The sequence below is a fragment of the Vipera berus genome (assembly GCF_964194415.1).
Source record: "Vipera berus genome assembly, chromosome: 7".
NCBI lineage: Eukaryota > Metazoa > Chordata > Lepidosauria > Squamata > Viperidae > Vipera > Vipera berus.
Genome location: NC_138209.1, coordinates 10,775,165 through 10,791,552, shown reverse-complemented (window position 1 = coordinate 10,791,552; position 16,388 = coordinate 10,775,165). Strand labels below are relative to the sequence as shown.

Sequence of the window (16,388 nt, the reverse complement as noted above, 5' to 3'; positions counted from 1 at the left end):
TGATCCACTTTTGTTTGCAGGTCTTTGTATTTTGTTATCTTCTCCAATTCTTTCTCTTCTCTTCTGTTGTCTCCAGGTTATCCAGACTTTTTTTTTGTCTTTCTTATTGACAATTGTTAAGTCTAGGTCTGGGTGTTACGTTGCACTCATTTTATTTTTAATGCCTTTGAGTTATTATTGATACCTGGTGATTGCCTCGACTAGTCCCTGCAGTTTTCTTGGCAATGTTTTTCAGAAGTGTGATTTGCCATTGCCTCCTTCCTAGGGCTGAGAGAGGGTGACTGGCCCCAGTGGCTAAAGTGGGACCAGAACTCATAGTCTTTCAGTTTCTAGTCTGGTGCCTTAACCACTATACCAAACAAGCTAAATTATAACCCTATTGTTATTAAACTAATAATAGCCTTAAAATGAATACAGTACAAAATTTTAAAATGATCTTGGGTTTTGTTAAGAGGAAAACTAGGTTCGCTTCTTTGTTTTTCCACCTACTATGAATTTTCTGTACCTCTGTTATGACTGGAAATAGATTTGATTTTAACACATAGATTTTATTATTTTTTAAGACAGATCAATGTGTTGCTTGTTTTTTCCTTCCTTAAAGTGAATTTTTAGACAATATGACACACATATTTATGTATGTCATAAATATTTAGTAATATGACACACTGTTAATGCTGTAGAGTATCTCATTTGCACATCCATAACATTTTTTCATGTTTGGTTTCAAAAAATGTCATTGTTTGGACATTTGCATTCTTCCTTTGTTTTCTTTATCATCTTGCTGGATGAGATGTTCTTAAGAAATTAAAAGCTTTGGCATTATTGATGAATTGGAGTCTACCTTCATGGGGATTTTTGTTTTACAATAATGGAGCAAAATTTCAGAAAGGAAAGGCTAAAGAGGAAAAGACTAAATCTTATTCTCGTTGGAACCTATGCAAATTGTCAAATTAAAAAGAAAGAAAATCCCTTCATACTTAAAATGCAGATGGCATGCATTGTATGTTGTCATGGTTATATGCCCCTTTCTTCAACAGTTTTATTAATTACTTGGAGGAAGAGGTGGAAGGTATGCTTATCAAATTTGCAGTTGACACAAATCCAATAGGATAGCTAATATTTTAAAAAGGCAGAAATAAAATCCTAACACAACCTTGATAAATGAGCTGAAAACAGCACAATGAAATTAAGACTTAATTTCTTTCTTAAAACAAAATAAAGCAAATATATAGGCGTAAAATGGAGAAAAGAACGTTCTGAGTTGGTGGTACTTGTAAAAGTGTTAATCCTATTATAAAGTACATATGAGTCAGCAGTGTGAAGTAGCTACAAAAAGATTTTCAGCTGCATGAATGGAAATACAGTGTACTTCAGAAATTATAGGGATTAATTGTTCCACTTTATTCTGGATTAGTGAGGTCTCAGCTGCTGAATCTTGTCCAGTTCTGGATATCACATTTTAAGAAAGATTCAGAGATTTTGGAACAGGTTTAGAAAAGACAAAAGGCATCATTAGGGAACTAGAAGCTAAATCTGTAAAGAGAGCTTGTAGAACCTGAGGATTAATTTTGAAAAGGATTGAATGTGGAGATGATAGTATTCTTTTAACTATCTGAAAAGATGTCACCTAGAAGAAGGCCAAGAGACTGTTCCAGAAAAACTAAATTTTGGAAGACAGATTCAACTAAAGAGGAATAGGACAAGAAAATCCTGCTGATGATATCACCTAGTCTGGTAACAAAATGTTCAAAAACTAACTTAAAATAAGCTTGGAGAGCAAACCACTGCCAAAATATAGAACCCGAGCTACAAGTATTTTCTATTATTTCAACGTTTATAAAGTCTCCATGAGCTGAGCTTTATTCAAAGGAGACTTAATTATTTTTTTTTGGAAGGAATGAGGGTGAAATAAAAACCCCACTGAAATTCAGAATGGAAAGCACGGGATTAATTGGGCAGCACTTTTTTTTAAGAAATGGATTATTGCAGTTCTATGCTCTATTTTCTCCAGGCACATGCAGCTCTCCTCTGATTTTATCCTCTTAACAACTGCTTAAACAAGGTGGGTTGGACTGAGGGAGTGGCTGGCTCTCTTTCAGCAAGCTGTTGGGACTTGAACCAAATCAAACAACTTTTCTAGTCTGGCCTTTTCTGATATGTTCTGTAAATATTGTTTTTCCAGGCATCGTCTCCTTTTTAAAGGGACAAATCTGCATGACCTAATGACATTTGGTGTAGTGATTAAAGTGCTGGCCTAACAACCAGGAGACGGTAAGTTCTAGCCCCATTTTAGGCCTGAAAGCTGGCTGGGTGATTTTGGGCCAATCACCAGGTGACAGTGAGTTCTAGTCTGCTTTAGGCATGAAATCCAGCTTGGGCCAGTCCCTCTGTCTTTCAGCTCAGCTCACCTCACAGAGTTGTTGTGAAGGGAAATCGGAGGAGGGACTATTAAGTCGATTTGCTGCTTTGAGTTTCTTATAAAGCAATGAAGGCGGAATAAAAACCTCACAAATATTTCTGCATTAGACAGATTTGACAGAGCAGATTTAAGCTGAAACCTGGATCTCTGTCTTGGTGTTGCAAAGTGAGCTCTGCCATCCAACCTAATTCCTATAATTGTGGTATAATAGCTGGTTGCTACGTTCCCATGATTTTCTGGCACGAGCCATTTGCTAATGCAAGTTAAGGAAGTCCTGAGGCTAAGAATGAAGTTGAAAATGCATGCCTTAAAAATATATATTATTGATCCGTGGCCCTGGATGAGTCTCGAAACATAGATTTTTTAAAAAATTCTTTTGTAGCTGATACTAATTAATATAAAGGCTGCAGCAATGCAGTGGTGAATGTTAAAATAGGCCCCTATTTCTAAGGCAGGTGCTACTGGAAAGAGGTTTGCAATTCTTCCTGACATAGTTAAAGCAACCTCTATATGTGCAAATGAATTATGAAGGTGACTCTCTTACAGTAGGATAAATTAATCCCTAGAGATGACAGAGTGCTGGGATGTGCGCCCTATTAAACAATTTCCCTCATATAGAGAGGACTGTAAGGGGCATTACCATTGCTAGTTTTCCTTGCATAATTGCTTTTAATATTTACCTGCATATTTTAAATTTATATATAATTCAGTTTCATGTATAAATTGAATGGAAAAATAGATGAAAGGATTAGGGTTATAGAAGGAAGGTCTGGAAAAAGACTTCTGTACTGTAGCTAAGAAGACAATGTGGACATGTTCATAAAGTCACCAGGAGCTGAGCTTTATTCGAAGGAGACTTAATTTTTTTTAATAAGGAATGAGAGCCAAAGTACCGTAGTTTAGTCCACCATTTAATTTGATCTACTCAATTTAAAATCAAGCCCAGTGTGAAGACAAGTCCTATTCAGATCCATTCCTAACAAGCTATGGAGGTGATGTTGAATTAGGGGAGTATTTTTTCAGCAGTTGCCACATTGCCTCAGTTATTTATTTATTTATTTTATGTATTGGTCATCTTTAGAAGGTTGCCCCATTCCTCCAAAACCCCATGAAGAGTTACATCTCAATTCACACTAGTGTATAAAATGTTTTCCTAGTCTCCACAGAATTAATTTATGCTGCTCAATCAAAATCTCCCTTGCCTATCCTGGCTGTGAGGCCTAAGGATTAGGGAGCGTAAAATTACATTTCTTATTTTGCTTTGTTAATTAATCAAACTTTTATCCCTCAGCAAATAGATTTTTGGCAGCTTACCAAAGAAGACCATTATGTCATAATAGAAGATAAAAATGCAATACTTCTAATTCCTTAAACACTATCTCAAACATTTCCAGGTGTTTCTGGAAGGTGAACGTTGGGGCCAACCAGTCATTCCAGAAAGCCAGACCCATTATAGAAAAACACTTCCAGCCGTCAGCACCCCATCTCCTGAAAAAGAGGGACAGCTAGCTGTTTCTCTCAGCTTCAACAAAATGGTCAGGTCAACACCAGTAGAGAGATATGGCACATCGCCCAATGCTGAGCAAAAAAGCAAGAAAGCTCTTTATAGGTTAACCACAACCCTGTCAATTGCATTGTGTTGTATTTATCTACATTCCACATTGCAGCGTCCATCTCCTGTGGCTGCCTGCCCCATAGCCCCATTATTATTATTATTATTGGATGGAGGAAAGATACAGGTGCAACCCCCCCCCCCTTTCTCCTCAGGTTTAATTCCATTCTTGCACCCTGAGACAAGAAGCAGTGCAATTGGTGTGCCAGCTGTCCAGACTGCCTCGTGATGGCCCACCTTGAACACAAGCAGACGGCAGAGAGCCATAGAATTGCCACTGAAGTCACAAGGGATAAGTTGATGCCATCACGGCCTCAGCCAAACAGAAGTTGCAACCAATACTTTCCATGTGAGTGAGCCTACAATGAAGGTTGAGATCCAGATATGACCTCTCCATATTCCTAGACTGCTTTCCTTTCTCACTCTGCTGACTTTGTGACTCCAGGTGATATATAATAAAGCAACATTAAGATGTCCATTAACAGGAGGGCATAGTACTATAAAACGTCCAAGTGTCGTACAGTTTAAAGAGCCTTGGTGGAGCAGTGGGCTAATGCCTCCTTAAGTAACACCAGCTGCCTGCAATTAGTGCAGGTTCGAGTCCCACCAGGCTCAAGGTTGACTCAGCCTTCCATCCTTCCGAGGTAGGTAAAATGAGGACCCAGATTGTTGGGGGCAATTAAGATGACTTTGTAATAATGCCGCTTGGGGGTGTGTGAAAGCCCTAATAAGCAGGCATATACATAGAATGAAGGCTACTGCTAAGCTTGTAAGCCGCCCTGAGTCTTCGGAGAAGGGCGGGATATAAATGGAATTTAAAAAAAAAGAAAATAAAAATTTCACAGTGGCTCATAAATGGGAACTGTAGAATGGGTTTTCCCTAGCTCCATGCAGTAATTCTGCTTTAGAATTTCCAAGCCAAGAAGCACATTTGTTCACAAGAGAGAAATGGGAAAAATGATAAACCCATAATAGGAAGTTCATAGCTGCAAAATTGAGGCATTTTAGCATTACTCAGTATTACTGAGTTAAAAGTTAAGCCCAGGTGGCAATTTCTTAACAAGGATGTTAGGAGGAGACAGAAATGGCTGTCTGTCAGTGATGGCATCTTTCCTAGATGGAGTAACAGCTTCAATTAATTGTTAGTTAATATGCAAGGCACTGAGGACTGGTATGGAAGGAAGTAGAGAAAATCTGATTATAAGGATAACCTTGCACCTTGCTTGGAAATCAAGCATGCAAATTACATAGAGAAAACAAAAACAGCCTACATTTTTCCAGGTAACAAATGTACATTGGGATACAGGTGAAGCTAGGTTAGGCTTAGATTTCCTTTAGGTCTGAGATTCAGTTTAATGTTGACTGCTAGTTTAGTAAGAAACCAGTATACTGGTGAATGAATTTTTCAGCAAATCCTATTTTTTTTTATTTTCATCAATCCCTATATTGGTTGGATATTTCAGAGAGTCGTCATTTAAATTACTGAGCTGCCTTCTGGCTGTATCTATGGAACACTCCATTATTTGAAAAAATTAATTACCATTCATGCTTTTGAATACTTGCATTGATAATGCAATCATGTTTTTTTTCTCATTTTAAAATTACCATTTCATGTTTTAGGGCTTTTTCCATTCAGTCTATCTCCAGAAATTTAAAATGAAAACCACTTCTTTTCATAGAACTATTTAAAACTGGAAAAATCTCCTCTCTTTCTCTTTCTTTTTCTGTTTCTCTCATATGCTAAAGATTCATACAAAATCTGTGCTAGTATTAACATTTTTTACATTGATTGTTGTACTGTATTGGGAATGTCTTACTTTAATTGCTATATTATTTTATTTTTATATTTATATATAATTTTAATTTCCTGTTTTGATTTACTTGTTTCCCATTTAGCTATAAGCATGTGCTAATTAAAAGTGTTGCTATTACTACTTGAAAGATGTTGCCAATTAAAAAAAAACCCAGCATGAATATAAGCTACAAAGAAAAGAATGTTAAGTCCTTGAAACAAAATGTAGGCCAGACTATCGGAAAAGCTGAGGAGGATCCTCAGCTTACATGACATACGTGCACACTTCATACCCATGACTACACTAAGGCAGAAGCTTGTCACCCCAAGGATAAAACACCCAGACACAAACTGAGCAACGTACGTGGAATACAATGCAGTGAGCCATGTTCAGAAGTGACAACCACTTCATAAATGCATGGGGCAACATAGGAGAACAAACCCATCAGGACAAGATTCAATAGTCCATCTGCCATTAAAAGACAAAGGCCACTCTTTCGAAAACAGCAAAGTCCACATTTTGGACAGATAGGACCGTTAGTTTGAAAAAGGTGTCAAAGAGGCCATCTATGTCAAAATTGAACAGCCCTCTCTCAACAGAGGGGGAGGGATACCACATTGTCTGTCTCCAGTCTACAACACAGTCCTTTCAGCAGTTCCAAGAAGGCTCCATGCCCATTTGCACTACTCAGGTGGTCTTAACAACTCTAAAACAGGCATGTCAAACTCGCAATGTCATGTGACGTTGCGTGACGTATCGCGACTTTTCCCCCATTGCCAGCAATGGGGAGGGTGCGGTTTCGTTGTGATGCATCCGGCCCATGGGCCTGCAGTTTGACATGCCTGCTATAAAAGAATGCAAATGACCAGCTGTCTGCAAGGAGTATAAATCCTTCCATTCCCCCACCTTTCAGAGCTGAAGAAGCTTCTTGGATGAGAAGCGAAATGTCTTTCAAGAAAAAACAAGAAAGTCCAGTTGCCTTGTCAAAAAGCACCTTTGGGATAACTATGACCTGGATGACTGAGAATTTCCATAGACATTTGCTTTTACATATGTGTGTTCCATTACAATTTATGTAAAATGTGCTTTGAATGTCCCTTGTTTCAAGAATGGGTAACATGAAGAAGCAATGTTAAACCATTCAGTTGCTTGCCTAGTAGCAAATAACTTGGGTGAATGTTGTTCACCCAGCACGCTTAACCTAGTTACCGAGTTTAATCATTTTCTAGCTTTGCATAATATATTAAACTGCAGACTAAACAAATTAATAAAATTGCACAACTGTGCTAAGCTACAAAAAACAAAGCAAGGTTAGGATATTAGGCAATGTTTTTAACCTGTAAACAAATTAAGGGTGTGGTTTGAGTAACTGCATGCTCACCTTCTGTATGCCACACAGAACTACCATTTTGCTAAGTCTGCACCAATGATTTGATAATCTTTTCCTAGTTGGAAAGTGTCCTCCTCATATTTTTCCCAATTTTTATATCATTTACATCTGAAATGGTTGTGGGCCAGTTATTCATTCCTACATGATTGTCCTAAAGGTGCCTTTTCAAGAGGCAACTGGACTTTCTCTCTCTCTCTCTTTTTTTGTGAAGACATTTCGCTTCTAATCCAAGAAGCTTCTTCAGCTTTCTTCAGACAACCATGACCTGGATGACTGAGAATCTCCATAGACATTCCTACATGATGTTTCTCCATCCCAGTCTTCGGGAATGGAAGATAAATGCTGATAATGGATAGAGCAGTGTATTTCATCCTTAGCAACTTAAAGATATGTAGATTTTAACCCCGAGAAATTGGGGGATTCTGGGGGTTGAAGACGACATATCTTTGATTGGCCAAAAATGAGAAACATGGGGATCGAATATAGTGTCCAGGTAGGTTTGAGCAACCAGACCATGATGCTCTGTGTTTTTAATTTAAGAACCCCTTTGGACTAGTGGTTAAGGTACCAAATTAAAAAATAGGAGACTGTGAGTTCAACTTCTACCATGTTTCTGCCATAAAAGCCAGCTAAGTGACTTTTGGCCAGTCACTCTCTCTCAGCCTAACCTACCTCACAGAGTTGCTGTTGTAAGGAAAATAGGAGGAGGGTGTAGTGTTGGATATGTTTGCTGCCCTGAGTTATTTGTAAAAATAATAGAGGCGGGATACAATTAAATAAAAATAATAATCATAATAACACAACCCCATTTCCTCATCTGAACAGAATCATATAAGATCATGTTGCTCCAGAGAAGGAAAAGAGATCCAAGTGGGATAAATGAGCAAGTTGGGAAAAAAACTGCATTACCCATATTCTATATGGACAACACTGTGCTTAGTAAAAAGATGTCTTCAGCCAATGAATCTGTTGACTTCCATTCTACATAACTTAGTTCATTTCCTGTTTCCTTGGTTTTTCCCCCAGACATGGATGGGAAGAAATGCAGTGTATGGATGTTCTTACCTCTTGTCTTGACATTGTTTACTTCAGCAGGACTGTGGATTGTGTAAGTACCTTTTGCTGTAGTTTCTGGAAGAAAGATTATTTGACACAAAACAAGTCTGTCAAATAATAGAAGTCACAACATGTTTCCAGCAGATCTTGACTGAAAATGCTTCCAGCAGAAGCAGCATTCTATCCAAGGAACATTATTATAATCAAATATTTTTTCTTAGAATGCTTTATTTCTTTCATCACAATAACTTGAATGAGGTAAGATAGTTGCATAATAAATTTGCCTGGAAGTGTTTTCAGTCAAAATCCCATGATTATTATGCAGTTATTCTTGGTGGGCTGTGGAAGTTATTTTTCCCCAGTTTGTTTGTTTATATTTTTGCAGTACTGATGCAAAATTAGCATTTTCCAAGCCTGCCAATGTTCCTCTCTTGCGTACTGAGGTTGAACAATATTGCCTTGCCAATATAAGCAATGCCATTGATAAAAACCATGCACACATATGCAAGAAATGAAGCACCTGTGTCTGCAATCCAGATGTGATGGTAATCTGCATACTTATGCAACATAAGCAAATCTGCAAAACTTGTCCTGTTCTGCATTGTTTTAATTTGCCATTTTTACCTTATGCAATATTTTATCTGGGTATGGTTTGCCACCCTGGGAAGTATGCAAAAGATTAGTCAGAAGATGGAAACCTCATTTTCTATCATAAATTGTCAGCTGATGTTATTACTGACCTATTCTTCCAAGATGGCTAGATGTTTGATTTCCCAGTAGAGCCTATAGCAGGGGTCTTCAAACTTGGCCCTTTTATGACTTGTGGACTTCAACTCCCAGAATTCCTCAGCCAGCGTGCCTGGCTGAGGAATTCTGGGAGTTGAAGTCCACAAGTCATAAAAGGGCCACGTTTGAAGACCCCTGGCCTATAGCCTCTTCCTTGAATATCTAACCAATCCCCATGCTGCTTAGCCTCAGTCAAAGGTAGCCAGGCGCCACTATCTGCTCAGAGTAAAGACTCCTTAAGGATAAATTAGAGCTTATTCTGTATTTGATTGTCACAGGAAGTTGCAGGAAGTCATGGCTTTCCCTGACAACTCATGGCTTTTCCCTGGGGAAAGCAACATTATGCAAGGGCAGGATGAAAGTAAAACATATCAAGTTAGTGAGCCAAAGAGTTGGAAACATGATATATATATCTCGGGATGTCACAACACAGCCAACCACCCAGTGTGTGTATATAAAGTTTCCCCCGCACATGCGTGCTAGTCGTTTCCGACTCTAGGGGCCGGTGCTCATCTCCGTTTCAAAGCCGAAGAGCCAGCGCTTCTCCGAGGACGTCTCCGTGGTCATGTGGCTGGCATGACTAGACGCCAAAGGCGCACGGAACGCTGTTACCTTCCCACCGGAGTGGTCCCTATTTTTCTACTTGCATTTTTACGTGCTTTCGAACTGCTAGGTTGGCAGAAGCTGGGACGAGTAACAGGCGCTCACTCTGTTACGCGGCACTCGGGATTCGACCCGCCAAACTGCTGACCTTCTGATCGACAAGCTCAGCGTCCTAACCCACTGAGCCACCGCGTATATATATAAGTTACCTATCTGTAACTTTATTACTGTACAGCAACAGCATTCCCTATATCTCTCCATATCTTTCTATTTCTTTCAGTTATTCTAGTTTTCGTGGTACCCATATGCCACTTCATTAATTGTCCTTAGTTCTTTAAACTTCTCATCTGTCTCTTTTTAGAGGAATTTATCAATGCCGTCCAAACATAACTTTCTTGGTCTTTTCCTTCCTCTCAGTCCATTCACTCTTCCCTCACATATGCTTCTTTCTGACTCTCCTAAATTTCTTGCCAGCTCCTAGTTCCAATAACCCTTTATATAACACTCTTTTTTTGTTGTGAGAGATAATTGTATTAACATTTTTTATTCTTCTCCTTTCCTATGTTCGACAGATATTTTATAGCAGTAGAGGACGAGAAAATTCTTCCATTAAATGTGCCATACAGGTAAAACACTAATTTTTTAAAATATGTATTTCCTTTCTTCTTATCTGGCATTTAAAGGCTTCGTTAGGCTCGTTTCCAAAACAATGTTAGGAGCTGAACTCTCTGGCCGTCTATAATAAAATAGAATTAGCTTCCCTTAAGCCTGAAGTGCCTTTTTATAAGCCTTTTTTATTAACTCGAGTTCCGACATACATGTTAATGCTTTTTTAAATAAGGCTATGCAGTGCTCGGCATTTAATTCCCAAGAGATGTTTGAAACATACAAGTCTGTGAAGGTCACCACTATCTATAACTCTTTAAAGCAGCCATGTCTTTTCTGGGGATGGCAGTTGCATGATCTCAGAAAAAGATACGACTTCTTTAAAAAGTTGCAGACGAATGCTATAATTTTGCTCCCATCCACTTTAAAGAACCGTAGAGAGCGTTCGTGGTCATTAGCCCATTTAATAATTATTAAATTAATTAATTTAATAATTAAATTAATATTAATAACTCAATGTGCTGTAAATAACCCAAATGTGGATCAGTGAAAGTAGATTAAAAACAAAGACAAGATGTTCAGCTTGTTTAATTGTGCACTTGGTCATTAGTACCTCATAGTCTTGAGCCACATAGCACAAGAATCTACTTTTTTCTTCTTCGCTTTGTTTTTTAGCAACATTCTGAGATTTGCCAGTTGAATCCAGTTACCAAGTGGTAGCCTAAGAACAGAGCTGGTCTTGGTTATCACCATGCCTTGTAAACCTTACACTCTCCAGCATATAAGCGCTACATTAATATAGAAATTAAAAAAGTAAACACTACGAAGAATGGGGAGAAGGAGAGATGAAACCACAGTAGAGGGAGCAAGTTGGCCATTTCTGATCCAGTGGTACCTTGACACTTGTCATTCATTGGCTCCAGGAGGTGCGCCAAGTACTAAATGATGAGTGCCAAACTAACCACGTGACTTACCATGTGACCCTTTGTTTCGGACAGGAAGGACTTCCTGTCTGTCCCTTTTCCTATGTCAGTGATTCCCAGTTTGGCCGACTTCCTGTTCACCCTCTGGCGGCCGTCCCCCTTTTCTTTTTGTATCAACCTTCCTGACATAGCCAACTTCCTATCTGTTCTCCGCAGCTGTCCCCCTTTTCCTATTGCAGTGCATCGAGTTCCAAAGAAACAAGGACTGGGACAATATTTTCGCATCAAAATGCGTCGACTAGCAAACTCGATGAGTTTTGAAGCATACTGTACTACTGTACAGGTGCCACTGTATATCGAAGGAAGGTATAATTATATTGAGCCAGCAAAGATAATTACTGACAAAACTGTGCCAGCAGAAGAATCAGTGTACGTGCAGAATAGCTCGAAAAAGCAAATACCATTTGCACAATTGATAATAAGAATTAGGATAGAGGAACTGATAGAGGAAGAGACACTCGAGATGAGAGTGGCAAGCAGTTTAGATCACAGACACACCTGCTGAGTTTCCTTCTTTTCCTTTTGATTCAGAACCAAAGACCTTATTTAACACACACGTATATACCAGGAAGAGTAAGAAGAAGCACAATCATGATTGCCCAATGCTTGGGAGGAGTTGGAATTCACCTATCCTTTCTGTGCAGCTCAAGGAAAGAGAGAATATTTGTAGCTCCTGGTTGAATTGTGGGGTCCTTGGTGCTTTCTGAGTTTGGTAATTTTCTTACAAGAGAGCAAGGAGAGAGTGCCCCAAGGACTCCACAACTCGGGAAGAGAAATCGAATTACATGCCCCATTCTGAGCGCTGAGGTGAAGGAAAGATTATGAGAAGGAACTATTTGATGTTTGCACTTTCCCACCATCATGGCTCTCCGTGATGGGCAGTTGACACAAACCCACACACCTTCATTCAGAAATGGAGACCAGTTCTCAAGAGGGCAGCAACAGTTGGGAGAACAGAATGCAGAAGGAGACTTGGGACATCTTAAAGTTGGGGAGTACCTCACAAAAAGAATTTCCTGAGGGTTCAGAACCAGGACTTCTAGAAATTGTTATTTACGGTGAAAAGCCCTCCCCAATCTTGCATGTCCAAATATGTGGATCCTGAACTCTAGGGTTCCCCTACCCCAGGGGTAGGCAACCTCCGCTCTTTTATGACTTGTGGACTTCAACTCCCAGAATTCCTGAGCCAGCATGGCTCAGTATGGAAACCTCTCCATTTCTCCTCAGCATAGCTGGCTCAGGAATTCTGGGAGTTGAAGTCCACAAGTCATAAAAGAGCCAGGGTTGCCTACCCCTGCCGTACCCTCAACATTGCTGACAATTTTGGAGTAATAATAATAATAATAATAATAATAATAAAGTTGGAAGGGACCTTGGAGGTCATCTAGACCAACCCCCTGCTCAGGCAGGAAACCTTATACCATTTCAGGCAAATGGCTGTCCAGTCTCCTTAAAAACCTCCAGTGTTGGAGCATTCACCACCTCTGGAGGCAGGTAGAAGTCCACATGTCCAGGTGCCCGGACTGAAGAAGATTGCTGTAGATGTTTTTGATAGATTTCAGTCAGAGAGCTCTGTTTCATCTTGTTTGGAAGTAGATCATTTGTTTAAATCTAGATATTTCTATGCAAAACAAGTTCAATAGTACCAAATGACTAATGCTGTCATTCTGACTTAGGTGTGATTAGTTTCCTTTTGTGTCCCGCAGCAAACCAACTTCTTTAAAACCGCCATATATAAGGTAATCATGCCCTTGTCCGTTCTCTTCTCTTGTCTCTTCTCTTTTTTTTCCCATCCTTTTCCCCAACAAGGTCTCTTCTACCCTGTGCATTTTTAATTGATTTATTTACCTTTGTTGCAGGCTTTTAGTAGATTTACAATGAAACACATTATATTTTTGAAGTATTGCAGGTGATGTCCCTCCTGCTAGCTGTGTATTTAGCCAAGTCATGAACATGGCAGCATTCCTAGGTAGGCGTTGCATGAAGAATGTGTGACTTCTTTTTTTTATCTCTTCTAATTCACTCTAGAGCAGGGGTAGGCAATCTCGGCTCTTTTATGACTCATGGACTTCAATTCCCAGAATTCCTGAGTCAGCTATTCTGGGAGTTGAAGTCCATGAGTCATAAAAGAGCCGAGGTTGCCCACCCCTGCTCTAGAGAATCTCCTGTTTCAGCCAAATCCATGTCATTGAGACCTAGTGAGCAACAAGCTACAAGGGCTAAATTCTCTCTGAGGTGGTAAAGTTGGGTTTGGGCTAGGAACAACTTCACATCCTCCAGTTATTATAGTAAAAAGAAAGTTAGCATGTCTAGGAAAAAGCTAGGCTGTATCATTTTCCCTGACACATTAATACTTTAGTGTGGTTTTAGTCAATAACCAACAATGGACACTATATTCAGTTTCTATTTGTATACTCTTATGTAGGATAGACAAGAGATTCCAAGTAGGGCAAAAATATCTGGAATCTTTAAAGTCAAAAACCAGGTACTTTTCTTCAAATTGGGCCTGTCCTACTGTACAAGGTGGTCACTTGTTTAATATCTCTCTGCAGATTCTTGTGAGCTGGCTGCCATTTAAAATGTTCCACAAAGCTCTGGAATCACATCATATCCAAGCATTATGGGTAATTAAAATAGAAGGTGAAAATGCCGCTTTCTGTCATTAGTGATAGCTTGTTGGTGGGCAATAATGTTGTGAAGAAGCTACCAATTGATCCTTTTGGGGGGAGCCCCATCAGACCTAAAGCTTACTACCTCAGCAGGAACTAGGCCCATAAAAGATGTGTTAAATATTCTAATATTGACACTTGAGTGCCTTCTTATTGTTTTTTTCATATGTGAAATAAAAACAAACAAACAAACCACATCATCAGTTATTATTATTGGTTTGCATGAGGCTTTTACAGACTGTTGTTTGAGAACCTTGCATGTGTGTAAATATCGCACAGTTGTGAGTGTGCATATAATAACAGCACTAATGTACCATTTATATGTAAATCTTTCTTCTCTGGGCGGCTGGTCAGTCTTCCCACGTTATAGATAGGCACAAAAGATTATAGATTGTTATTTTGTCGTGATTCCGATAGATGAGACCGGTAAAAACGGAACTCCAAGGCAAGAGATTTCCTTAAAGGAACATATTTATTGGCTACAAAATAACAGCACGTTCAAAAGTGAAATCAAGACTGAAGTCCCTCCCCCCAAAGGTTACAATGTCACAAAGTTGATTTCCTCACCCCAGTAATATGTCATAAATCACATTCCCCAATAAACTACTTTGGCGGGGTTCCTAACTAAAACTTCAGTCCGCCAAAACTCAGGCAACAATGACCTTGGTTCCCACAGAACACTTTATTGTTTTGACTAAACTAAAAAATGCTCATTCCCCCCTCCCAACTCTGTGGCAACCGAAAACGAAGTGGAATTGGCTTCAGCCAAATTCGTTTGCAGCGTTGACATATTTTTTTTATAATCTTGAGAATTGAATATACTAAGCAGTTGAGATGTGTTTGAATATTAATAGCTCTGGCTGGTCGTTGGGCTCTTGGTTTGATCTCCGAGCTTGGCTTTTTTGGCTGTAAAATTGCCAAGCTCGGGAGTTCAAAGCAGCAGCCCATACCAAACAGTGTTAGGAAATAAGTAGTAGCTACAATAAAGCTTCGTTGATGCTTTCTTTCTCAAGTATGCCTATCATGTGAGGAGAAAGAGAAGGAACAGTCTTAATGGCCTTAACTCCTGCCAGCCTAAGTTCTCTCGGTCAAGAGTGGAAGGAAGGTTCCGATGCAAGAAATTCATTTAGTGCTTCTTGTACGGTTGAACCTGCAAGGTATAAATCTGCTGAAGAACCTAAATCTTCCAGGGCTTCTCTGATCATTTTGTAGTAACAGGAGAAGGAACCCAGAAAGCAGAGCCAGAGAGCAAGGCTCCACATCGCCCCCATGTATAACAGAGAACGAATCTTAGGACATTGAGACCAACTCTTTGCTCAGTGTAGAACGCCCCCCACTAAGTGGCCATCTGCATGGCCATATCCAGGAGAAAGCTCAATCCCCTTCTCAGAAATTAGGTTTGTCATTGAACTGCTTTTACCATTAGGAGGTTTTCATGGATTGAGATCTGTTAAACCACAAGTTTGATAAATGTAAGCATTCATCAGTTGCATTGCAAGTGTGAAAGTGGCAATGTGCACTTAGTGTTTTGTTCCAAAGGTTGTTTAAAAATCCATGGTTTAAAAATCCACTTAGTCTGAAGGTGAAGCAGATTCACTATTAATTATGATTTGTGTAAGCCTGTGGCTAATTTCGCAGAAAACGGAATGACTCTTGATACTATATTCCAGAAAACATAGCACTATACTGTGCAGGTAGTCCTTGACTTATGACTACAACTGAACTCAAAATTTCTGTTGCTAAGCGAGATAGTGTTAAATGGGTTTTACCCCATTTTACGACCTTTCTTGCCACCTTTCTTGTTAAGGGAACCACTTAAACCACTTAAACCACCATTGGTTTAAGTTAGTAACAGCAGTGTTACTAACAATTGGCTTCCTCATTGACTTTGCCAAGCATCTGAATTTTGATCACATGGGGATTCTGCAGCGGTCGTTAAGTGTGAAAAACGGTCATGTCACTTTTTCAGTGCCGTTGTAACTTTGAAGGGCCACTAAATGAACTGCTGTAAGTCAAGGACTAGTTAGTTGTACATGCATTCAAAAACGAATTTCAGCATACAAACAATACTGGCGGAGGAACTCTGGGAGTTGAAGTCCACATATCTTAAAGTTGCTGAGGTGGAGAAACAGGGCCATATAGCAGTGGTTCGCAACCTTTTCTTCTCCATGGAACCCCTTTAAATATCTTTTGTGGCCACAGATCATGGCCATGGACCCCAAAGACTTAACTCAAGATTTAAATTATAACATTATGTGTGAGCTTCCTGAAAAATTTAGAATCTTGCTCTAAGCCAGGGGTCTTCCAACTTGGCCCTTTTATGACTTGTGGACTTCAACTCCCAGAATCCAGCAGCCAGCATGCCTGGCTGAGGAATTCTGGGAGTGGAAGTCCACAAGTCATAAAAGGGCCACGTTGGAAGACCCCTGCTCTAAGCCCATCAGGTTTTTACACTGTACACAGCGGGGGTC

At 39.5% G+C, this 16,388-nt stretch overlaps 1 protein-coding gene across 3 annotated transcripts in view; it reads left to right on the top strand.

Moving 5' to 3' along the window:
* Nucleotides 1-16,388, top strand: part of TMEM150C (transmembrane protein 150C) — a 40,594-nt gene that overhangs the window by 13,954 nt on the left and 10,252 nt on the right. For 2 of the 3 annotated variants that reach the window (XM_081333045.1, XM_081333046.1), the window contains exons 3-7: nucleotides 4,187-4,380; nucleotides 8,241-8,322; nucleotides 10,232-10,285; nucleotides 12,955-12,987; nucleotides 13,150-13,217. In XM_081333045.1, the coding sequence (XP_081189171.1) occupies nucleotides 4,260-4,380; nucleotides 8,241-8,322; nucleotides 10,232-10,285; nucleotides 12,955-12,987; nucleotides 13,150-13,217 (358 nt within the window). In that variant the 5' untranslated portion in view covers nucleotides 4,187-4,259. Of the gene's footprint in view, nucleotides 1-2,182; nucleotides 2,272-4,186; nucleotides 4,381-8,240; nucleotides 8,323-10,231; nucleotides 10,286-12,954; nucleotides 12,988-13,149; nucleotides 13,218-16,388 lie in introns of all 3 variants that reach the window. The other variant, XM_081333044.1, reaches the window with a different exon arrangement.